General features: G+C 59.3%; 3 protein-coding genes and 1 long non-coding RNA gene across 16 annotated transcripts in view; 2 read left to right on the top strand and 2 right to left on the bottom strand.

Annotated features, from left to right (window-relative positions):
• SPNS2 (sphingolipid transporter 2) overlaps positions 1-1952 on the top strand; it is a 39031-nt gene extending 37079 nt beyond the window's left edge. For 10 of the 12 annotated variants that reach the window (XM_045164883.1, XM_045164882.1, XM_045164881.1 and 7 more), the window contains one exon: positions 380-1952. In XM_045164883.1, the coding sequence (XP_045020818.1) occupies positions 380-890 (511 nt within the window). In that variant the 3' untranslated portion in view covers positions 891-1952. The remainder of the gene's footprint in view (positions 1-379) is intronic. The other 2 variants (XM_045164890.1, XR_006640808.1) reach the window with 2 other exon arrangements.
• Positions 1824-17037, bottom strand: MYBBP1A (MYB binding protein 1a). The gene is made up of 26 exons (XM_025280804.3): positions 16777-17037; positions 16501-16599; positions 15702-15785; positions 15537-15611; positions 15329-15436; positions 14184-14359; positions 13869-14036; positions 13640-13757; positions 12327-12622; positions 11984-12094; positions 11326-11451; positions 10951-11118; positions 10733-10832; positions 8622-8718; positions 8287-8438; positions 7872-7958; positions 7635-7793; positions 7349-7531; positions 7100-7260; positions 5941-6193; positions 5615-5740; positions 5469-5537; positions 4804-4917; positions 4476-4577; positions 3197-3345; positions 1824-3034 (listed from the first exon to the last, which is right to left on the bottom strand). The coding sequence occupies exons 1-26, from the start codon at positions 16981-16983 to the stop codon at positions 2452-2454; spliced, it is 4071 nt and encodes a 1356-aa protein (XP_025136589.3). The 5' UTR covers positions 16984-17037; the 3' UTR covers positions 1824-2451.
• LOC123332669 overlaps positions 16899-23724 on the top strand; it is a 23663-nt gene continuing 16837 nt past the window's right edge. The window contains exon 1 of the long non-coding RNA XR_006549613.2: positions 16899-17023. This is a non-coding gene — a long non-coding RNA (uncharacterized LOC123332669). The remainder of the gene's footprint in view (positions 17024-23724) is intronic.
• GGT6 (gamma-glutamyltransferase 6) lies at positions 18225-21462 on the bottom strand. 2 transcript variants are annotated; one of them, XM_006079667.4, is made up of 4 exons: positions 20970-21427; positions 20176-20378; positions 19974-20087; positions 18225-19668 (listed from the first exon to the last, which is right to left on the bottom strand). In XM_006079667.4, the coding sequence occupies exons 1-4, from the start codon at positions 21101-21103 to the stop codon at positions 18647-18649; spliced, it is 1473 nt and encodes a 490-aa protein (XP_006079729.3). In that variant the 5' UTR covers positions 21104-21427; the 3' UTR covers positions 18225-18646. The 2 variants fall into 2 exon arrangements, with proteins under 2 accessions (XP_006079729.3, XP_045020827.1); XM_045164892.1 differs by having other exon boundaries at positions 18933-19077; positions 19970-20087; positions 20970-21462.

The raw sequence follows: 23724 nt of genomic DNA, 5'->3' as shown, positions 1-23724 counted from the left end.
CCTCCAGTAATGTTGCCTGGATTGACCGGTAGACCCACGGGAGGGGGGCGGACAGGCTCCCTCTTCCAGTAAATCAGCTCCCCCTCCTTCCTCAGAAGGGCTAGGGGCACAGGCCAGGGTGGGGACTGGCCAGGAACTCCCTGCTGTTCTGGGTTCCATCCTCCCAAATCCTCCTGGAGGTGCCAGAGCCCAACTCCTACTTGGACCTTCCTCTGGGCCTGGCCTCGGGGGGGCCTCAGCTTCCCAGCAGAGGAAAATCCAAGGTTGCTGCCCCCACGCCTCGGCCGTGACAGATCTGCTCTGTCCCTGCCAGCGGGAGGATCCGGAGGGGAAGCCCTGGATTGGGCGTTGCACCTGACCTCTGACCCCCTCCCTCCAGGTGCTGCTGGGATAATGGACCCGGACTCCTGCCTAGTCTGGGAGGTGTCCCCCAGCACCCTGGCCCTGCCAGGCTGTCCCGAAGCTTTCCTTGTGACCCACAGCAGGGCACCCACCGGCTCTGGTCTGGGACTGCTGAGTGGCAGTGGCTCCAAGAAGCTGTGTCCTCAACTAACCTGGAAGGCTGTGTCTGCTGGAGCCATGCCCTGGGACAGGCCGCCCTCAGGCCCCAGTCTGGACCACAGGGGCCCTGGGGTCCCAGAGGAAGACAGCCCCCCATGGGTGCATGGGGAGAGGCTGGCCTGTCCCCAGCTTATGTGATCCTGGGGCCGTCTTTGCCCTCCCCAGACCCTGGGGCCAGGAGGCTGGACTTTCCCATACAGCTTGCTGGGCAAGGTGCTGGCTGCAGCTTTGAAGACCCAACAGCCCCTGGACTACACGGAAAGGAGGGGGTCCAGGCCTCAGGGCGGCACTTCTGGCTCCCCAAGGGCCGGGTGGGTGAGGACCTCTGACCTTGAGGACACTGGACTCAACCTGGCAAGAGCTGGGCACCCAAGCTGTTGGCGCTTCCCAGCCTGGCTGGTCACTCTGGAGGACACTGGTCTCTACCCTCGGGCTGGCTGTCAGGAGGTCTCCCAGGTCGGGGACTGTGCTGACAGGAAGCTGGCGTCACCGGGAGTGAAGGCCCTGGTGGCAGCAACACACCACCTGTGCCCCATGCTTGAGACCTTTGGGGGTTCCCCGTCCCTACAGGGCTCCTTGGATCCAACGAAGCACCCCCACTGTCCATCCCCTGCCTGACCATCCCCACAGATGCCAGGAACTGACTCCTACCCCCAGGCTGGACCCCTTCCAGGGGCAGCGCCCAGGGGAATATTCCCAGAATCCGTGGGGCAGGAGCCAGGGCTCTGGCTGCCAGAGGAAGTGGCCATCCTCCAAGCTTCCTGTCGCTGGGAAAAGCCTGATGGAGGCTAAGGTGCATCGGGAGAGGCCAGCAGTCAAGAGTCACCTCCCTGTGCATGTCAGCCACTCAGTTCACACGTTTCCATGTGGCTGAGACCCCCACCCCTGCAGCCACACACCAGGGTACAGCTGCCAAGTTCACATCAGACCCCCACACCCCCACTGCCGCTTGTCCCCTCTGCTCCACACACTCCCCACCACATCAAGGTGGTTCTGGTCTGGTGGGCCCTGTGGGGCTGGCAGGAGACCCCAAGAGCCAGCCAGCTTAGTGCTCCCTGCTCAGTTTCTGGTTGGCGTGGCTTCAGGGGTGGGTAAGTTGGCGGAGCACCCCACTCCCCACCAAGCTCTGGGGTACCCTGGGAGCGGGGCTTAACCAGGGGGTGGGATTCCCCCGAAGACCAGCCTGGCCTCCACTCCCACCCCAGCCTCAGCCCGGGGCCCCAGCAATGTTTTCTTGTTGTACAAGAACCAGGTCCAAGTGCTGCTTCCTCTTCCTTCCGGAAGCCAAACTGCTCCTTTATTTTTTAGAGCTGCTGATTGTGAATCTCAGAGTCCTAAGAGAAGCCAAATATATTCCTCTTGTAAATGAAGAAATAAAGCTATTTAAGTCATGCCCTGGTGGCTCCTGCAGCAAAGCAGCCTGAGGGGTGGGGATGAGGGGCACGAGGTGTGGTCACACTTGTACTCAACCCACACAACACCAGAGCCCTGGGCCTGGCCCACAGCATCTGGGAGCCAAGGTCCCAAGGGTGTTCTGTGCTTGAGAGCAGCAGCAGGACCCAGCTTAGGGCTGGGGTCTCTCAGGCCATGCCTGCTGCAACAGACCCACTACCCCCAGCATAGAAGGTGGAACCTTAGACAGTAGCTGGTTTATTAAAATCATGGTGAAAAAAAGTCTCTAGGGTGATGAAGTGGGTAAAGAATCTGCCTGCAAGGCAGGAGCTGCGGGTTTGATCCCTGGGTCGGGAAGATCCCCTGGAGAAGGGAATGACTGCAACCCACTCCAGTATTCTAGCCTGTAAAATCCCATTGATAGAAGCAGCCTGGCAGGCTCCAGTCCATGGGGTTGCAAGGAGTCAGGACTGAGCACAACAGGATGGAGGGGGGCACTCAGAGCTTTTTCGCCTTCCTCAGCTGCACCTTCTTGGCCCCGCTCTGGAGGAGGCTGGGACTCCTGCTGGCCAAGGACAACCTGGCCTTTTTCCGAGGCAGTGCGGACTGTGGTGACTTGCCTGAAACTCCCTTCTGGGGTAGCTTCTTCTGACGTTTTTTGGCAGCTGGCTCCTCAGGGGATTGATGAGGCAGGGGAGTGGCTTCGTTCACCTGGGACAGCTTCTGGGTTTTCTTCTGTGGCTTTGGGGTCTTGGTGGGGGTGCTGGGGCTCATGGCAGGGAGCTCTGGGGTTGGACTCTTGGCAGCAGGTGTCCCATTTACCTGGGACTGTGCTGGGAACTTGGTCTTCTTCATCTTGTTCTTCTTCTTCTTCTTCTTCTTCTTGCCGGCGCTGGGGGGCTGGTCCCCAGTGGTGGCTTCGGGCTTGGCCGCCGCCACCTCCTGCGTGGTGGCCTCAGGCTTACGTTTCTTGCGCTTCTTGGTCTCTGGCAAGAAGCCCTTTTTCTTCCGCTTCATGCTAACGGGGCTCTGCTGTGTGGCCTGAGGGGCCTCCTTGGTATCCTTCTCTGACTTGGGGCGCCTGGGGGGAAGTGAGCAGAGTGAGGAAATTTGTGGCCAGGGCAGGGGTGACCTGCGCCTCTGTCGTCCTCAAGCTGCCTGGAGCTCCCACGATGGGGTGAGAGGACATCAGAACGCACGCAACATGAGGGTCTCTCCAGCGCCCACCCTCCCTGAAACGTACTGGACTCCGAGGAACTTCATGGCCTGCCAGTAGATGTCGTGGAGGCGGCTGGACCCGGCCGAGTGCTCCCCCTGCTGTAGCCTCTGCTGCAGCCTCGGCTGTTGGCTCTGCAGCACGCCCAGGACGGCGGTCAGGTCCATGGTCAGCTTCTGCAGAGAGGCGGGCACGGCTGTGGCTGCAGTGGGGACCAGAGGCACGGCCTCTCCCCAGCTCCCAGTCCCCAGCCCTCCCACCCTCACCCACACCTTTGTGGCCCCTCAGCCAGCCCTTCAGCCTGTGCCTCCCTAGCCTCTCTCACCTTGGGGAGAAAAAAGGGCCCCAGGGGCCAAGTCTGTTCTCTCTTCCCATGGCCCAAAGCCCACCCACCTCAGGGGACACCACGCAGTGACCTTCAGGTTGCCAAAGGCCCTTTTCCCATCTCTCCTTCCCTGTCACAAACTGAGTGGGGTGTTTTTGAAAGCCACTGGCTTCCAGAACGGCCCCTCTCCTGGCTTTCTGCTATCACTCTGGGTGTGGCTTCTCAGGATCTGCCTGCCTTCGGCTCAGCACCTGCCCCCGCGGCACCTTCCTGGAAGCTAGAGCACTGGGGCTTTGATCAGTGTCTACGCCAAGGACCCCCACACCTTTCCCTCTGGGCCAGACTGGGGGAACCAGAGATTTGCCCACAGCCGCCCCATGGCCCTCACGCATCTCACATGCCATACCCCCGCTCCATCTCTGCAAGTCTGGGAGCCTGGGTTCCCACCTGACAGCTGTCTTCCCGTGGTTGCCAGTCCTCCCAGCCCCTTCTCAGCTTTCTCAGTGGAGCACGGCAACAGCATACCAGGTCACCCTACCCTGGCCAAGCACAGGTTATAGCATTGCTGCTGCTGCTAAGTGGCTTCAGGCGTGTCCGACTCTGTGCGACCCCATAGACGGCAGCCCACCAGGCTCCCCGTCCCTGGGATTCTCCAGGCAAGAACAGTGGACTGGGTTGCCATTTCCTTCTCCAATGCATGAAAGTGAAAGTGAAGTCGCTCAGTCATGTCTGACCCTCAGCAACCCCATGGACTGCAGCCTTCCAGGCTCCTCCGTCCATGGGATTTTCCAGGCATGAGTACTGGAGTGGGGTGCCATCGCCTTCTCCGTATAGCACTAGCCCGCCTCAAATAAATAAAGCCCAGTTTTCTCACCCTGGCATCCAGACCCTTTCCCAGATGGCTTCCCACCTGCCCCCCACCCTCTGCTCAGACTGTGTGCTCTGCCCGCCTGGCGACCTCCTGCTGTGCCCAGTGCTCACCTCATGATGGAAATTCCTGAACAGAGTGTTGAGCAGCTCCAAGGCCGCCAGATCCTTCTGGTGCCCTGACTTGGTCTCAGCCTCGCCCAGCGTCCGCAAGATCTGGGGGAGAAGGCGGCTGGGCTGAGCCACTCCGGAGAGCTGCCCGAAGCTCGTCTCCCATGTGAGAGACTAGGGTCCCCAGGGAAGAAACGTCTCCTGGGGGAACCCCAAACCCACCCTGAGGCAACCCCAAACCCACCCTGAGGCACAGGGTCCAGCAACCCTCGCCCCTGGGTTCCCGAGGACCACAGCCAGCCGGTAGGGGAGGCGAGTGCAGGGCTGTTACCTCGGTGACCTTCCCCAGGGTCTGGCCCAGCAGCTGCTTCCACTCTGGATCCTTAAAGCACACGCGTAGCTCCCGTGTGGGCAGGGTCTTCTGGAGCAACAGGCAGGCCTGGACCTGGGGTGGGGGCAATGTGGTCACCAGGAGCCTTGGCATGCTGGGCGACCCCCACGAGCTCCAGGAGCCTGAAGAGGGGGCGCGGGTGGGGCTGCCTGATGCGCCCAGCACAGCCCGCCTGGGTCATCACCGAAGCTCTGGGCTCGGCTGTCACCATCGCCTGCTCCCACCCGCTCTTCTCAGGTAGTGGGGAGACCTGAGGCCGAGGGGGGCGGCAGGGCTGTCAGCTGCACACAGTTCCTGGCCCCCTACTAACTCAGGACATCTTTCTCCAGCCCCCTCTTCCTACCCTGACCCCCAGGCATACCCGTCAGGCCAGGGTGTGATCTCTGAGGAGCCAGAGGACTCAGGCCATGTGGGAAGTGTCCCCCCATCTCCACTTACTCTGGGCCTACAGTGGCGGGGTTGGGGGGACTGGCCAGATTGGAGGGGCAGGCTCACCCCACCCTGTCCCCCAGGGCAGCGTTCCTGAGTCTCTCAAACAGCCAACAAAGACGGAAGTCAAGCGGGTATTCACACAAACCTGGGGCTGGGGTCCGGGAAGGCCTTACCTGATGGCGGGGCCGCGTGTGGCTCGTCACATGCTCGACCACGATGGGGAGCAGGTTCTTACAGAGCATCTGCGGAGGAAATGGTGGGCAGTGAGGACGGGGCCCACCAACAGGGGCCCGAGGGGGCGGCCGTGCCCGATACTCACCGGGTGCCGGGAAAAGAGGCTGAGGAACATGGGGACCGTGAGAGGGCTGTTGCGCTTGGTCAGGAAGGAGCTCAGTGCTGACGAGTAGATCGGGGTCACAAGGCTCAAGTCCAGGCAGCTAGCAGCCTGCGCCAAGGGAGAGAGCTGGTGTGATGCTGGGGTGGGGCCTGGCACTGGAGCCCAGCCTGGGCTGCCTTCAGACGGTTGAAGGCTGGGTCCCAGGGAAGGAAAAAGGTAGGCTGGCTGCCCCACCGCCTCCTGGGATGTGCTCCCATTTAGTGGCGCTGGGCTTTCAGGCCGAGCCTCCCCAGGCCAGGTCTGCTCACCTCCGGGCCCTGGGGCTGGGAGCTGGCGTCTTTGCTGGCTTTCTCCTTCTTCTGGGCCTTGTGGGCGGGCTTGTCCACGGTGCTGCCCCTCAGGACGCGGAGCAGGTAGAGGGAGGCGTTGAAGTGGTAGAGGGCGACGGAGGAGTCAGCCTGCTGGCTGGCCTGCTGCACCAGCCGCTCCAGCCGGGCGTACAGAGTCTCCACGCGGTCGCCCGCCGTGCGGCAGTAATGCCGGGAGCGGCACAGGTGATGCCTGCGGGGGGCGGGGGCAGAGCTGGTCACAACATCCCCCCACCCCAGCAGACCCGAGCCCCACTTCACAGGTGGGAAACAGACCCCTAAAGACAGGGGTCTGACTGAGGCTGGGGGGGAGGCCCGGGGCCACACACAGATCTACTGAGAATCCAGAGGGAAACTGGCTTCCTGGGTGACACCCCAACACCCCGATGTGGTCCTCAGCCCCATGGGCACCTGTCTCTCAGGGGACAGTGGCTTCCGGGCCCTTTGTAAAGCAAAACCAGGGTCTGTGTGCTCAGGACACTGTGTGTCTTGGCAGAGACCGAGCTGAGAAAGTGCGACCTGGGCCGGTGAGGTGGGGGCACTGGGGGCACCCCTCCGTCTCAAGTTCTTCTCAGGCCTTTGTCTCCACACTGCCCTCCCCCACCCTTCCCCAGGAAGCAGGACTCTACGTGCTATCTATGTCTCCGTTGCCGGGCTCCCTGCTCCAGCAGCGCCCGCCCTGCCTCACCCCACCTCTGCTCTTGCTGAAAAGGCCTCTGTGGCCCCTCAACACTGAGGTCGCTGGGCCACAAGCTGCTTATGTTCTGACTGTGTCAGACACGCCTTCCTGTTCTGCCTGTGGCCTCTGGGCGGATGAGCGAGCTCTACAGCCTCCAGCACTGCTGACACCTCTCCCAGGACGCCTTCCCCGGTCCCTCAAGACTTTGGTTAGGGGTTCCGTCTCCTGTCCACTCGCTGCCACAGCCCCAGCCTGTCCCAACTGGGCACCAAGTCTGCTTTCCCAACTGCAGTGACCCTGAGGGCGTCGATGGGACTGGGGGCCCTGTGCTAAGCACTGCAGGAACAGATGGGTGAAGGCTCCTGAGTGATGTGGGCCCCTGGCTCCCACCCCTCCGTCCGGGAGCCCTGCCGCCCTCACGTGAAGATGCGGGCCGTCTTGTGCAGCAGGTCCTGCTCCTGCTTGGCGCTGCTGTTGCTGCGCATGCTCCGCCGGATGACGAGCAGCAGCGGCTCGAGCAGCTCCAGGACCAGGGGGTTCTCGGGCTGCTTGGTCACCAGCACCTCGATCAGGTCTAGGACCTGTAGTGAGAAGGGTGAGCTCAGCCAGGCGTTGGGGCGAGGGCAGAGGGAGGGGCGTGGTGAGGGGGAGGGCAGGGCCGGGGCTCACCCGGATCTGGAAGTCCCGCCGCAGCGCCTTCTCCTTCTGCAGCTTGTTCTTCTCGTCCTTCCGGGCCTGGATGCGCAGCTTCTGCTCAGCAAAGAGGCTGGCCAGGCTCTTGTCCAGCGCCATCATGGCCTCGTCCCCCAGCTCCTCCTCATCGTCGTCGTCGTCCTCACTGTCCGCTCCGCCCTGGGGGGTGTAGGGCGGGGGGACAGAGGCCTGGTGAGCAGCCTCTCCTCGTGCAGGAGAAGGAGCAGAGGGATGGGGGGCCCTGGGACCAGCCCCCACTCACCAGCGCCTTCCCGGCCTGCAGCACCGCCATCAGCTGCTCCCGGAAGCCCTGGTCCACGTCCCCGTCTCGGTCCTCCTCGTCGCTGTCGTCGTCATCGCTCTCCTCCTCGCTCTCCGAGCCTTTGCTGCCCTTGCTGTCCTCGCCGTCCGAGCTCTTGTCCTGTGGGGGGGCCGTGTGTCATGCCTCCCCGTGGCCCACCGGGTGTCCGCCCGCCCCCTGCCCTTTGCTGACAAGTACCTCCGCACCCCCCAGCGGCTGCTCCTCGGAGTCGTCCGTCACCACCACGTTGTCGTCCTCGTCTTGGCTCTCCTCCGGGTTCAGCACCTGCGGGGAGTCCCAGGTGGCCGTCACGTCTGCTGTCCCTGCCCCTTCACCACCTCCTCAGGCCCCGGGACCTTCTCAACTGCCTTCCCACCCCATCCCGTCCAGTCTTGGCCAAAGGTCCCCATTTCAGGGAGGAAGACGGAGCCTGGGAGAGAAAGCCATTCCCTCCAGTGTCCTTGACAGTCCTGACCCTGAGTCAGGGGTGCATAGCAGGAGACTCTGAAGGAGGCCCCCACCCCCCAACCATGCAGGTCACAGCAAGGACAAAGCAGCCCTGGGCTCGGAGAGCCCCAGCCTGGGACCCACGTCCCCAGAGGCTCCCACTTACATCCAGGATGAGCTGCAGGGCACGTAGGGTCAGATGGGAGCAGACGTGGCCAAACACGCTGCGGGCCACCTGGCGCATCAAGTGGCTGGGCTGGGCCAAGAGGGATAGCAGGATCTCCACCAGCACCTCCACCCACGGCGGCTCCTGGGGGTCTGCAAGCAGGGCAGGGGTGAGCCTGGGCAGGGTGCCAGTGACCCATGCTTTGCTCATCACCCCCCCACACCCCCCACCAGGGACGACGACCCTCTGGTGGCCTTGGAGCAGGTCTGAGTGCCCCATGCTGGGTCCTACTGTCTGCCCATCACCCGCCCCCCGCCCCAGGGACGACGACCCACTGGTGGCCTTGGAACGGGTCCGGCGGGTCTTCTCCCCCAGGCTCTTCTTGATGCAGGTCTGGATGTCACCCAGGAGGTCACAGCTTTCTGCGGGGGACTGTGTGGGATAGGACAGAAATCAGGGGCCAGGCCCCATGCCCAGCCTTTGCTCAGCTGGGAGAGGGAGTGACCAAGAGGGAGGAGCTGGTATCAAGGCCCCAAAGACTCCAGACTGTCCTGGCCAGTCCCCCTCACAATCCAGAGCAGAGGGCTACAGCCAGACCCCAGGAGCAGCCCAAGAGCTGATGACCTAACATCCAGACACACAGTCTGTGAGCCTCACGGAAGATGAAGCCCAACCTCCCCACCGGTGCCCAGGCTGGATCAGGATCACAGGGCACCAGCAGGTCCCAGACTCCTGATCTGCAGTTCTAGATTCTTCCGCCACACCTGGCTCGACATCGTTACAAAAAGAACTGGAAATGACCAATTACAACAAATTTAATTTAAACTAACTTAAGTCTATCTTGGGCTTCCCTTGTGGCTCAGCTGGTAAAGAATCTGCCTGCAATGCGGGAGACCTGGGTTTGATCTCTGGGTTGGAAAGATCCCTGGGAGAAGGGAAAGGCTACCCACTCCGGTATTCTGGCCTGGAGAATTCCATGGACTGTATAGTCCATGGGGTCACAAAGAGTCGAACACAACTGAGCAACTTTCACAGTCCTTTCAAGTCTATTTTGCTGAAGCATAAGACCAGACTCCAGCTACCAGCCAGTGAGTTGAAAATAACTGACCGCTGGGACCAAAAAGGCAGACTTTCCCTCCTTAATGTTGCAGGGCAGCTTCAATATTTGGGGTGGGGGTGGTGGAAGGAAGGCCAGAACAGGGGCTCAAAAGCCTCGGGCATCTTTGCCTCTAGCATCCTGGCTGTGGCCGGGTAGCTTTCATCCATGTCAAGCTCAGAGGTCCAGGGTCTGGGCAGCCCCTATTGGATGTCCAGTGCCAAGGACTGGAAAAGGGCATGGAGACCAACTATTCCCCACACTGCTTGTCCACGAGTTGGGCTGAGTGCCCAAGGCCTGGAAGCAAAAACCTCAGCCGAGAGGCCAGAAGGGAGTCCTGTCTCCTGAGACTACTGAAGACCTGAAGCAACCCACAAGAGCCTTGTACAACTTGAGAGTAAAACCTCCAGAGACCTGGGTTCACAGCCAGAGGAAACCACAAGGGTCAAAACAGCTGTCGGCACTAAGTTCCACACATGGTCAAAATTCCTTTGTGGAAAGAACAGAAAAGGAGACGGAGTGGGTTTTAGAGAACGGGTTATGACAAGAGGTACCCATGACATGAGAAATATCGTTGACAGAACATAGAACCCCATGGGAGGGTGGCGCCAGAAAAACACACACTACCCTCAACTCACCACTGTCGATTCCAAACGTGCAAAAGCTAAACAGAAAAATCGTGGCTCCACTTCGAACTGACCACAGACAGACAAAAGAAGCGTCCCCATTGGTTGGCGGGTCTGCCCAGAGCCAGGCCCCGCCCTCCTCGACATTCACCACCCCTGGCCAGTGAGGTAGTTTGGGGAGGTCCTATGAGATAGTGGAGTCAGAGCCCCATGTTTGAATCCCAGCCAAAAGCTGTGTGGCCTCGGGTAAGTTACTTGACCTCTGTGAGTCTATTATCCCACCTGTTAGAAACGTGCCTGCCTCCAATCTGTGGGTAATACCAACAAGGGACACTGCTCAGAAAGCTCAGGATAGAACGTGTGTATTAGCTGCTCAGTTGTGTCTGATTTTGCAACCCCATGATTGTAAACTCCTCTGTCCATGGAATTCTCCAGGCAAGAATACTGCAGTGGGTAGGTATTTCCTTCTCCAGGGGATCTTCCCGACCCAGGGATTGAACCCGGGTCTTTCACACTGAAGGCAGACTCTTTATTGTCTGAGCCACCAGGGAAGTCCAGGGTAGAGCTGGTGTCCAGTAAGTGGATGGAGTGGTTTTTCCCTTGGGCTGTACTTCCAACCAGGAGCAGTCAGCCTAGGAAACCTGTCACGTTCAGCTCCACAGAGCAGTTCTTGGCCCCTGCAGACCCTAGGTCTGTAAGCCCCCTCCACTTCAGGCCGCCGTACCTTGAAGAGGTGGATGCCCACCAGGAGTAGCAGGTGCTGGAAGGCAGTGGCCTTGGCCTCTGAAGAGAGGGTGTCCAGTTCCTTCAGCGTCTTCAGCATCCTGGGCGAGATGAGCATGCTCTCAGGCCACCGCAGCCAGACCCCAGGGGATGCCACCCATGTGTCCAGTGTCAGACCCCGGGAGGTTCTGCCCATGGGTGGCAACCACGCCCTCTCACCGGTCCCAGGCTTGGCGCTGCTGCGCGGTGAAGGCTGTCAGCGGAGCCACGTTACGGCTGTGATTCAGCAGCACGTCTGCGAACTGCACCAAGTGGTAGGTCCAGGGCCGCCCGTCTGCCGTCTGCTCCGGCGCCAGCCTGAACTGCGTGCTGAGGGTCTGCAGCAGACTGGTGGTGGTGGGGTAGGTGGGGGCGGTCAGGGTCATGGGCTGGGCTGGTACACACGGCCACCCTACTCCATCCCCACGCTTTGAGCCCCTGGAACTCACGGGGCCTCAGATGAAGAGCTGGAGAGAGTGGCGCCCATCCTGCCCGAGGCCACCTGCCCGCCCACTCGCCCACCCTCAAGCCTCTCCCGGGCTGCCCGGTGCCCACCTGAAGAAGGCACTGCACACCACCTCCCGCGTCCGGCCATCCAAGGGGAGGGTGAAGTGCTGCTCGGACTCGGGGATCTGCGACGTGGGCTTCTTTGTCTCGAAGAACGAGTGGAAGAAACAGAACCTGGGGAGGGTGGGGGGATACCCGTGTGCCCTCGGTCAGTGCCACCATCCTGACCAGCCGCTCTCGGGTGGTCTCACCGAGCGCCTGGGGCCAGGAGGCAATGACGAAAGAGGGACGTTTCCCAGGCCTGGAGCCCCAGCAGAACAGAGCCCAGCCCGAACCGGGAGAGGACCAGCATCCCTCCCTTGGAACCAAAGATGCGAAGCTGCGTGGCCTCGGCCAGGTCACCGCCGCTCCCGCCCCTCAGGGCCGCCGTGAGGGTGAGTAGCAGCGGGAGTGTCGTCATTAAGGACCCCCTGACATCGTTGATACACAAAGGCAGCGGGGGGATCGTTGAGCCAGCCTGAACCTTGGAGCTGCCCCCCCGCCATACCCAGACTCCCTGGGGAATTCCCCCCAATCTCCTCCTGCCCAAGGGGCAAGGATGACTTGACCCTCAGGCTTTTGGTTCCAGGAGGGAACCATAGCAGGTCAGACATGAGGCCGCCGCACCTGTGGGAAGTCGGGGTTCAGGCACATCTCGGGACCATACCTGGCCACCTCCTCAATCAGCGCCTCCTCCTTCTCCACGTGCAGGTTGTCCACGATGCTGACCAGGCGAAGGATGATCCACTTCCGCAGCCGGAACACAGCTCGCTCGGGCCTGTGGGCAGGAGACAAGTCCCGGAAACCGCTTAGAGGTAGTGAAATGGGTGTCTCCTATCCTTGAGACGGGAAAATCAACCAAGGCTCCCCAGCACCCTGATCCCCAGCACAGGGCCATGTGTGAGGAAACTGAGGCCTTTAAGAGCAAAGGTGTGGCTTCTCTCTGGCCCGAGGAACCAAGGTATTTGGGAGGGAGGGTCCAGGCCTTTGGGCCCCACAGACCCACTCACCCATGGAACGAAGTGTCTTGGGTTTTCTTCTGGTTGTTGGTGCTGAAGTCCACCAAGGAGTCCAGGTCAGGCTGGAGGAACATGTCCCGCAGCCAGGCCACATAGCCCTTGACGGCGGTGGGACTCAGGAACTGCACGACCCGCCAGAAGGTGGGCACCACAGGGAGGCCCTGGTTGGTGATGGACGTGAAGGCCACTACCAGGGCCAGCTGCCGCTCGGGGTCATCCTGGCAGCCTTCCAGGAAGGCCCCCACGTACTCGTTCATCTCCGGGGCAAACTTGAACTGCTTTGGGAGCTGCGAGAGTTGGGCACAGCACTGGGGTCACCAGCCAGGAGGGGTCCAACACACCCCCAACCTTTTCCACAACAGGTTCCCTGGGGCCTAGGAAGTCCCCTCCCTTGTACCCAGCTGGGTCACCCAGGAGCCCCCACGTTTAGTCTTTGGGACAATCTTTGTCCTGGCACCTCTAATTGTTTTACAGATGAAGAAAAATGGAGCATAAGAAAGCCTGGAAGCAGCTTCTGAGGGTCACAGGACTAAAAGTGGTGGAGCTGGGACTCGGCCCCAGTCCATCTGGTCCCCCAGCCCGTGGAGCTCTTAACCCCTGCGCTGTACTCTGAGCCTGTCCTTCACTCGCAAGAGGGAATGGCAGCTCTCCAAAGCTGGCGGTAAAGATGGAATGAGCTAGAAGCAAACCCAGCAGCACTTCCTGCACACCAGGCACTACTTTAAGTGCCTGTGGATATTAGCCTGATTATCCTCACAACAACTCTAAGGAAGGTCCTGCTCCTTGGCTCATGGACAAGCAGGAGCAGGCACAGAGAAGGGAAGCGACCTATGGAAGGCCACACAGCTAGAGGCGGCAGAGTCAGGACAGGAACCCAGCAGTCTGGTCCCAGGTTCCCTGATCTTAACCACTACTCGATTCCCCTGTCGAGCACTTAGCTTAGTGTGCGGCATGTGGACGGTACTCAAAGCAGCACTGGTGGGTAGTATTCCTGTAACACCAGCTTGGGGTGAAGGGGGTTCTGGACAGATTGCTGGCTGTACAAGCCTGGGCCGAGCGGCCTGGGGGCAGAAGGGCTGACCCTGCCACTCAATTCATAGGGGAAGATGGAGGGGTGGGGGACACCCAGGTCCCCAGCCCCTCCTCCCAGGGGCAGCTGTGTTTGCCCATCCCAGGCAGGACCACTGACACCAAGAACCACCCTCTTTTCCAGAAGCTGGCTGATCCCTTCCCACCTCTTGGCAGGAAGCAGCCCAGTCACCTGGCCCTTTCCAGCAGGGTTGGGCCGCAGGGGCAGCGCTCACCTTAGCGGTGACCATGTGCTCCCCATAATGTCGGATCAGGTCCCCTTGCATCACCAGCTGCAGCTGCTCCTTGGACAGCAGGGGCAGGGCTGCGCCCAGCAGGCGGAAGCACAGGTAGCTGGGGGCACATGACAGGGCCTGGTCAGAGCCCTCGGCCCCCCGAGCCAGCCCTGCTCATCAAACAGGGGAGCGGGGATGGGATGCAGGGAGAGGTCAAGTGCCCACGCACCTGGCTGGCCAGAACTGCTTCTTCAGGAGCCCCTGCTCCACAACCTCCTTCCAGAACCGCAGGAACTTGTCCTCCTGGAGTGCCAGGCGGAGCAGGTCCAGAGCCACGGTGGGCAGCTTGCGTTCCTTCTTCACCGAGTTGGCCACCGTCTTCAGCACAGTCACCAGCCTGCAGAGGTGGGGGGTGGCGGTAAAGAAGACTCAGGGGCATTCCCCAGCAGACAAGGGCCAGGCATCTAGGGCCACATGGACCCCCAACCCCGGGTCATGGTGCAAACCTGTGAATGGAGAGCCCACCTGCCCACCGCCCTCACACCTGGGGATGTTCTCGTCCGAGAACAGGTTGACCGGTCCCATCAGCTTCTCCAGCTTCTCGGGCACCTTCTGCTGGGCCAAGAGGAAGAGCTCCAGGTGCTCAGGGGAGCCGAGCACTGAATTCAAGTCAGGCTTGAGGACCTTGGGCAGGATCTCCTGCAGCGTGGCCTCCGGGACCTGGCATGGAGAGACAGGTTGGGGGTGCGGAGGGCGCCCTCACGGCATCCTTTGTCCGTCCTGCTGTGAGGTGAGCTCTTTGGGCCCTGTTCTACCTCCCAGGCTCCCCCAAGGCCCCTGGCACAGCAACAGCCTGAGAAGGGACAGTCACAATCCACTTTGTCAGGCAACAGAATCACTAGAGGGGATTTCTTAAAAAGCTCACATTTCCAAGTCCTTGGAAACTGGGTTTAAATAAGCACCCCACTGATGCTAACTAGCCCAGGACCACCCTTATAATTATTCCTCTTTTGGGTTTTGCAGCACTAGCCTTTTTTTTTTTTTTTTTTTAAAAACAAGGAGTCCCCAGTGAAGAGCTGGGATTTGAATTCAGGTCCTTCCAGCTCTGTGGCCAGGGCTATGCAGAAAGCCTTGGCCTGGGATGTGCCAGTCCCTGGCTTTTTCACCACAGCAAGGATTCTAGGTACTAGCCCACCTCCACTTCTCAAGTAGGGCAGTGGGGACCCCTGAGAGGCAAGCTCTGCCCAAAACAACAATGGCCAACATGTTTAACCCACTGGGCACATGTCAGGCACTGTTCTACAAATGCATGGTCCAATACGGAAGCCACTGGTCACATGTGGACACTGAGCATGTTAAATGTGCTATTCTGAACAGAGATATGCCAGTGAGTATGAAATATACTGGATTTTGGAGACTTACCACAATCAAGAATGTAAAAAATCTCCATAGATTTTTTGATATTGACTGCACATGAAAATTCTTTAGATGTTAGACTAAACCATGTTATTAAACCACATCCCTTTTCCTTCTTACTCTTTAAGGAAAGTTACTACAAAACATCATGTTCCATACTTATGCTTCCGTGGGATGGTACTGCATTTCCATGCATTAACCTGTGTTTTCTTCATGCTCTTCTATGACGGGTGGTGTTAGTTACCCAAGGCTCCACAGCTGCTGAGCCCATACCTGAGAAAGGATGTCCACCAGGGCCTTCTGGGGCTGTTCCTGAAGGTGGTTGTAATGCTGGCCCAGGGCCTGCAGCAGCTTCACTGACTTCATCAGTGCTTCTGAGTCCTGGTGGTCCCAGAGGCAGAGAGGGTATGAGCGGGGCGTGCCACTCTGCCCCACCACTCCAAGCCAGTCCACACACCCCCAGAACCCTCAAAGCTCTTACCTTCACTAGCCTGCCTGACTGAAAGAGGGCTAGCACCCCAAACAGGTTTCCAAAGAGGGCAGGTCTCATCATCCCCTAGAAAAGGATTCCAGGCACCCATGAGAAGGACCCAAGCATTTCCCACCCTGGGGGACTGCTGATATCCCCGGGGCTGCTAACTCTCACCTTCTTAACCTTCTGCAGGTCATGTTTCTCCTGTATTTGCTGCAGGATGCTGCCCAAGGGGATGTCTTCGAAAGACTGTAACAGCTGCCAGGAGGAAGAGAGGGGCTCAGGGGGAGTGGCCCTGCCACATCCTGACAGATGTCAGTCTCTTTCTATTTCTTCCTTCAACTTCTGCCCTTGGGAGCAGGCCTTAGGCCCCTGCTCCCGCCCCAAGGATGCCTCTGAAGCTGCCTACCCGCCTCTGAGCAGTGCCGATGATGGAACACAGTTGTGAATGGAGCGGACCCCTGTCTCCCTGTCCCATGTGTAGCTGGGGTGCTTTGGCCACTAGACTGTGATTCCCAAACACGCTGTCCCCACAGCCAGCTCTGAGCTCCCGCTAGACTGGTCTTCAAGGACTGGTCTCTAGAGGCCTTCCATTTGTCCAAGCTCCTTAGATATGGCTTATAATTAGCTGTGTGCCCCTTGGGAGAAGAGGGTCCTGAACCCTGCAGAGGTAAGAGAATTCACCCCAGAGCTTAGCACCGCCAGTACATGTACCTCGGAGGCTGGTCAACCCAGGTACCAAAAGCAGCCTCAACCTCCCTCTCTCTGCCTGCCTGGGCTTCTTTGCACAAAGGCCTTGCTTACACAATTTTCTCTGCATCCACGTGGGCACACCTCCCATCGGCTGGCCTGAGATGCTACCCCTACTTGTCAGTCCTCACTTCCCTTGCAGCTGGGACATCTGCTCTGCTCACTCACTCCCCCACCGTTCTGACCAGTACAGGTGGACGCCTTCCAGGGGCCACCACCTCACCTGTGCCAGGGCCAAACTGTAGCAGGGCCGGGCTGCTTCTCGTCCACCCCCGAGCCCAGTGATTAGGCGCTTCAGGGCGTACTTCATCTCGGAAGATCCCTAAGGAACCAAACACATCCCCAGGTGGACCAGTGAGAAGGGTGGTCTGGCACCCGCCCATGCCCGCTCCTCGGCGCGCGCTCACTTGGGGCGTCCAGGTTCGCGACCACGTGACCCCAAGCCCGCCCCTACTTGCCGGGATCTCTGCTGCTCCTGCCCCAGGTCCCGCCACCATACCTTCGGCTTTGCGCGCAGATACTCCAGCAGCTTCTCTGTGGCCTCAAGCCGCGTCTCCTGCTGAGGCTTCGCAATGTCCCAGAAGAAGTCCAAAAACTCGCGGCTGTGCTTGAGCAGGCCATGACGGTCGGCAGGCCGGACGCCGCTCTTTTGGGCCTCTCCCGGAGCCAGAGGCTCGGTGACTTCCATACTCGCCGGCTCCGCCATGCTCGTCGAACACGTGGGCTCGGAAGACAGCCTCTTCCAGGTCAGGTCGGGGCGCATGCTCAATGAATTGGGTCGGCTGGGGGCGGAGCTGGCTTGGACGGGGGCGGGGCGGGAGGGGAGGTGTGGCTCTTCCGCTCTCTTGGAGCTCAGGGGTTAGGAGTTCATTCTGATTGTGATAGGAATTCACCGGAGGGTTTTATGCAGGCACAAGCCTTGGTCCTATTTAACTCCCCCGACGCCCCCCGCCTTGTGGGATTTTATTTCCCAGACCAGGGATGGGTCAGGGATGGAACCTCGGCCCTCCACAGTGAGAGAGCCGAGTCCTAACCACGGTACCTCTAGTGAAGTGAAGTGTTAGCGACCCCATGGACTGTAGCCCGCCAGGCTTCTCTGTCCACGGGATTATCCAGGCAAGAATACTGGAGTGGGTTGCCATTTCGTTCTCCACGGGATATTCCCGACCTGGGGATTGAACATCGCCGGCAGATTCTTTACCGACTGAACCATCAGGGAAGCCCCAGGGAATTCCCCTATTTACACATTTAATAGATTATTCTGCTGCTGTGTGGAGGATGAATTGAAGGAGAGCAGAGGTAGAAGCAGGAATACCAGCTGGATTGAACCAAGTGCTGAGAAAATTTCAGCTAATCTGGAACAGGTGGGAGGTGACAGAAGCTAGAGGGATGCTAGGCTTGGGGCTAACATAAGTGGGTAGACTGTGGTACCATTTGGGCTGGGGGAAGAATTCTTTGTCCGGGAGGTGGGGGGGAGGGCCAGCAGCAAGAGGGAGGTGGTGGGATTGAGTTCTAGTAAATCAGAGATACATTCATTTTACAATGTGGGGCAGGAGTGCTAACGGCCACCCATTTCTTGGTTTGAGAATTGACCTATGGAGGATTGTAGTTCAGAAAGAACCCAGCCCTCTTGAAGGTGGGGAGGTGAGGGCCAACCCGGCCTTGAAACCACACATCCAGCTCCAGCCCCCTTTGTTCCCCCTTGGGACACCTCCTACTCACTGTCTCAAACCCCTTCCTTGCTCTATCAGTTTCAGAAAGTGAGAACTGGTTTCCCTTGTATGTGAGCTGCCCCAGGAGGCAGGGGAGTACAGCAGCGAGGAGCAGAAAGACACTAGCTTGGCTCTGCATCCCTGGGTGGCAGTCTCCTGTGTTCCCTGTGGTCGGAGCCCAGACGCCTCAAAGGCTGATGTGAAATTAACCAAGAAGTGAGAGTGGCACATGGCATCCAGGAGACTTGATCTTTATTTTGTTTCCAGCCTGGTTGAGGGAGATCAGTGGAGTGTGGCCTGGAGGGGAGCACGGAGGTTCCAGCATGCCCCCAGGATCTGCCTGCTCTGCCCAGGAGCCCAGAGCCTCGGCAGGGGTATGGCTTTCTTCCACCTGTCCTTCCCAGAGCTGGATCTGAACTCAAGGCTGTCCCCAGGTTCCTGGTGTTCTTTCTTCATTATCCTCAGATTCTTTAGCTAAAGAAAGAGCCAGAACTCAAGTCCAGACAACATATCAGGCCGGAAGTGAGCCAGCGGTGGGCACATAATGGACGCACACTCTTTATGCACACCATTGCTGCTGGGCTCTCTGCCCCTGCCTCCAGGGGGCAGACCCCTGAGACCCCCTACCTGTCCACCCTTGCCAGACACTGTCCCACCTTAAAACCCCTGGAAGGGGCAGCAGCCACTGGGGACACTGGAGACATGGGCGTGCTCGGTGTGGGCTGCCACCTGGAGCAGGGTCCCCTGGCCACAAGCTCTGGGGCTCTCTGTTGGTCCTTGCTGGTCTGGGGTTTGGGGCCTGGCCAGGTGGCTGAGCAGAGTGTGAGTCATGACTCTGGCAGCTGCAGGGGTCCCTGAAGCCACCAGCCCCAACACATCGACCTCTGTGTCATCTGAGATGCCACGAAAGATGAGGGGACAGGCCCAGGCACCAGCTGCAGACTCAGCCACCAGGTTGCTGAGTAGAACCCCGGTGCTTGGGGACAGGTGTCCAGAGCCGAAGGAGCTGTTGAGCGAGGAGGTGAGAAGGAGGACGGAGCCGCTGCTGTCCACGGTGGCCAGGACACTGCTCCTGGGGGCTGCAGCAGCTTGCGGGAGTGCTGGGCAGGGCGCAGGGCTGGGCCCTGCAGACTGTAGAGATGCTTCCAGCAGCTCCAGCAGTTCTGGGCCAGCTGAGGGGCTGGGGGTGGTGAACAGGATGCCCTGGGGCACAGGTAGCTGCAGGGCTGGCTCCAAGGTGGGCCTGGACCAGACTGAGGGGCCCTCCAACCCCAGGTCTTCGGCCAGCAGACTCAGCAGGGCATCCCCGGAGAGGTCTGGGGTGGGGGCCAGTGAGGCCTTGTGGAGCACAGCTGCCAGCTTGGTGTTGGTGACTCGGGTCCCGGGGCCCAAGGGTGTCCCGTTAGCATGGCAAAGTAGTGGACAGAGGCCCTTGGTGTCCTGGGCTGCCAGGGCGCTCGCCAGGGATGTGTCCACCAGAAAGCCCTTTTGAGCCAGTGAGATGGGGCCCACCAGCAGGTGTGGCCAGGGCAGGCTGCCGAAGTGAGTGTGCAGCAAGTGGAGGGCGGGCAGAGCCGAGGGCAGCCCCAGGCCGGGGGCCAGGGTCTGGGCTGGGCCCGATGTCAGGGCAGTGGAGTTGCCCGAGGAGCTGTTGTGGAAGAGGCCCCAGTACGTGGCACCTGGGAGGAGACAAAGGAGTCACATAGGGGTCAGGGGCACTCGGTAGTCCCAGGTGAAGGGTCAATGACTTAGCCTGAGGTTAGTGGTTACTGACCAGGCCTTAGACGGGGATCAATGACCAGGCCTGGGGTCAAGATCACACTGATCTGGGATCAAGGGTCACAACCTAGGGGTGGGGCTACTGCCCAAGTCCTAAGTCCTGCTCACCAGCCAGCCTTGAGGTCAGGGCTTCTGACTGCCTGAGTTCCAGGTCACTGCTGAGGCCCAGGGTTGGGGTCACTGTCTGGGGTTGTGGGTTACTGACCTAGCCCTGTGGCGTGAGGATGGACCACTGCCAGACACAAGGCTGCTCCAACTCCAGCATCCACGATGTTGCCCCCAGCAACAAACAGCTCTCGACCCAGGCGGGAGCACTCAGCTGCAGTGAAAGAGGGGGCTGTCTTGAGGTGGGGAGCTGGGACCAGTGACGCCCCCCCTTCTTCCCCTGAACTACTCCTCGCACTGACCTGCTGGGCTGATGATGGCGCCGTGGTGGTACACGCCAGGCCTGTGGGAGTGCCCGCTGGCTGGAGGGGCCCCAGAGCCCAAGGCTCCTGGAGAGGCACCACTGCTGCAGAGTTGCCTCACAGCCAGGGAGAAGCCGACGGCCAGCAACAGCAGGGCGGCCACCAGCTGGGCCCAGGCCCCGGGCAGACGGCCAGCCTTGTTCCTGCAGACAGCGATGTCCTAAGCCAGGGCCAGGCAGGAGGACACCCACAAACCCCCGGAGAACCCAGGGACTAATTCCCAAAAGGCTTGGTCTTGCTTGCAGGAGGAGAAGTTTGCCAAGGAGAAAGGGTCTCCTGGCAGAAGACACAGCCTTGTGAATGGAGACATGGAGACAGGAGGGAGCTTGGGGAAGGTCTCTGGAGAAGAAGGGGTTGGACAGGTAGGGTCCAGCCGGTCTGGAGGGATGCCTGAGCGGGGCTTGGCAGGCTCCAGGAGCCGAGCCTGGCCAGGTGTAGCCAGAACCAACCTGCCCAGCAGGTGCCTCCTGCACCAGGGGGTGGGGGCTGGGAGCCTTTGGCAGAACAGCCAGCAGGGCTGACTTAGTACAAATGTCCCTTCAGTTGCACAGACCTTGGATTGACTGGTACTGGCCAGGCCTGGGGCTGAAGCTGGGGGGTCCCTGCCTTTAACCAGAAGTTTCCTGGGGCTGGCGAAGCAGAGAGTTGTCTGGCCCTCCTTAGAGGCTCTGGAGGGAGGGACTTACCAGCCTCAGGCCTGAGTCACTGGGTGCCCAGACCCCTCCCTAACTCACCCAGAGGAGCTGTGGGGCCCGGAGGCATCCAGAATGAGCTGCTCCGAAATCTCCTCCTCTTCTTCCTCGGACTCCAAGCTCGGCTCCCAGACCCGCAGCTTCTGGTAGAGCACAGGCCCTGCTTCGGGTTCCATGGTCCCACGGTGCCTGTCCTCCTGCCTGCTGGTCTTCCAGGCTGAGTCTCAGGAGGCTCTGCCCGGGCTGGTGGGTGGGAGGTGGAGGAGCCCTGGGGAAGGGTGGTGTGGAATCTAGAACAGGTCTGGGCAGGGCACGGGGCCAGGGAGGCTGTGTGTGAGCCTGCCCCATTAAGGCACAGGGCCTGAGGGGCTCTTGTGGCAGGGGAACTGGTTTAGGGGATGCAGGGGAGGCCCCTGATCCTGGGGCCACAGCCACAGGCCCTGAGACTCAGGACATCCGTGGTCCCTCCCTTTAGGAGAAAAGAAAGTGAAAGTCACTCTGTCATGTCCAACTCTGTGACCTCATGGACTATACAGTCCATGGAATTCTTCAGGCCAGAATACTGGACTGGGTAGCTGTTCCCTTCTCTAGGGGATATTCCCAACCCAGAGATCAAACCCAGGTCTTCTGCACCCCCTTTAGGGAGTACAGCCTCTAAATCTCTCCTGTTCAGGCTCTAATCCCGGGACAGGGGAGAGAGAGGACGGCAGTACATTGACTTGGATGAGGGCTCAGCATGTGACTAGGTTCTGGTATGGCGGGTGTCTGGTCTCTGACTGGGGTCAAGGCTCAGCCTGAGGCCACTCCAGGGATCTGGGCTTCCCTATTTGGGGAAGCAACTTGGGTGATGAAGGTATCAATACCTCCCTGGGCATGTCATGAACATCTTGTCCAGCAGGTGGCGCCATAGACCTCTTGGGGGGCCCCAGCCTGGAAACCTGGTGTCCCAGACTCCTTCACTCTGGGGTTCACGTCAAGGAGATGTTTTCTGGCAAAGTTATGTAACTCCAAAGAGTGCTGCAGTCTCTTTCCTTTTCCAGTCATCTCTCTCCTAACCACGCTCTACTATGAGGGCCTCAAACCCCAAACCGTCTGCCATACACTCTCAGCAGACTACCTGTCCTTCTTCACATAACAAATCAAAGCTAACACAAAGACCCGCCCCCCACCCCGCCCATATCAACCCCCAACTACAAACCCACCTTCACGCGGCTCCAGTCGAAAAGCCGTTCTCTGCCTGGTTTTGGCTCCGAGCCCTCCCACTTCCTGCCTCTTGCTTCCCCAGGGAGCTCACTCTCTCACTGACCCTTTCTCTCCTGTAGTGTACACATCTTCTCTAGGGGTTCCTTCTCAACATTTAAACAGGGTCCAGTCTCCAGAAATTCCCTCTGCTAGGTACGTGCCCAACAGTCACGTACTAGAGTGTTCATAAGTGCACGAATTGGAACAGTTCCATATTTGAAAGCTCACACATCCATTATCAGGAGAATGAGTGGTGTGGTCACGTAGGGGAGTACTCTGCAGTGGTGAGAATGAGGGCTCTACAGGGCTCTATATGTATGCGATCATATAGATGGATCTTACAGGCACACGAGGACTGGAAGAAGCCAAAGAAGAAGGAGAACACCATGTTTGTTTCTGGTGTGGTGGTTTAAAGACCCTTGGCAGGGGAAGTGGGGGAGGTCGCCTGTCCACCTTGTCTTTTGGGCTTCCCTGGTGGCTCAGCTGGTAAAGAATCTGCCTGCAGTGTGGGAGACCTGGGTTTGATCCCTGGGTTAGGAAGATCCCCTGGTGAAGGGACCAGCTAACCACTCCAGTATTCTGGCGTGGAGAAGTCCGTGGACTGTATAGTCCATGGGGTCGCAAAAAGTCGGACACGACTAAACGATTTTCTCGTGTAAATTACAAGAACGGGTGAAACCAGCCTCTGCCGTTACCAGTCAGCAGGGGGCGGCAGAGGGGCGTCTGGCATGCTTGGTGAAAACTCTGTTTCTCCGTCTGAGGTTGGTTACCTGGGTTCATGATGGTGAACGTGCATCTAGCTGTCCATGTGACATGTGCACTTTCCTGGAGGTATATTGCATTCCAACAAAAAGCTTTGAGAAAGCTTGAGTATTTTCTACACTAGAGTCACAGCCACAGAAATCATCTTTTCATCTCGTTTGACTCTCCAGCCACTCCTCTTTCTCTCAGACGCTTCACGAGCAGGTGGAGTGGTTCTCTAACTGGTGTGTTGGGAGTTAGCGCTTCCCAGGTGGCGCTAGAGGTGAAGAACCTGCCTGCTAATGCAGGAGATGTAAGAGACCAGAGTTCGATCCCTGGGTTGGGAAGATCCCCTAGAGGAGGGCATGGCTACTCACTCCAGGATTCTTGCCTGCAGAATCCCATGGACAGAGGAGCCTGGTGGGCTACAGTCCATGGGGTCGCAAAGAGTCAGACATGACTGAAGAGACTTAGTACACACAGACAGGGGTTTGTTAAATCCTGATTGCCCGGCTCCATTCCCAGAAGGTCTGATTCTGTAGGTCCGCGGTAGGGACCAGAAACTCGCCTTCTGAACTCCCAGGTGATGCTATCACCACCAGTCCTGACGTGAGCACCAATCTACAAAAAATACACACCTGCTGTCGCCACTTCCCATCTACCCACCACCAACACCCTGCTACCCACTACAAGCTGGTTTCCACCCCCAGCCCGCCGGAGAAACCTTCAGTTTCTAGGTTTTGTGATTTCTTGGACCAATAACCCATCAACCAGCTGGAGATACCAGCATAGGGTGGCCAGCTTTTTATTTTGC

Source organism: Bubalus bubalis, chromosome 3, assembly GCF_019923935.1.
Source record: "Bubalus bubalis isolate 160015118507 breed Murrah chromosome 3, NDDB_SH_1, whole genome shotgun sequence".
Classification (NCBI taxonomy): Eukaryota; Metazoa; Chordata; class Mammalia; order Artiodactyla; family Bovidae; genus Bubalus; species Bubalus bubalis.
This window is presented reverse-complemented; position numbering and strand designations above follow the sequence as displayed.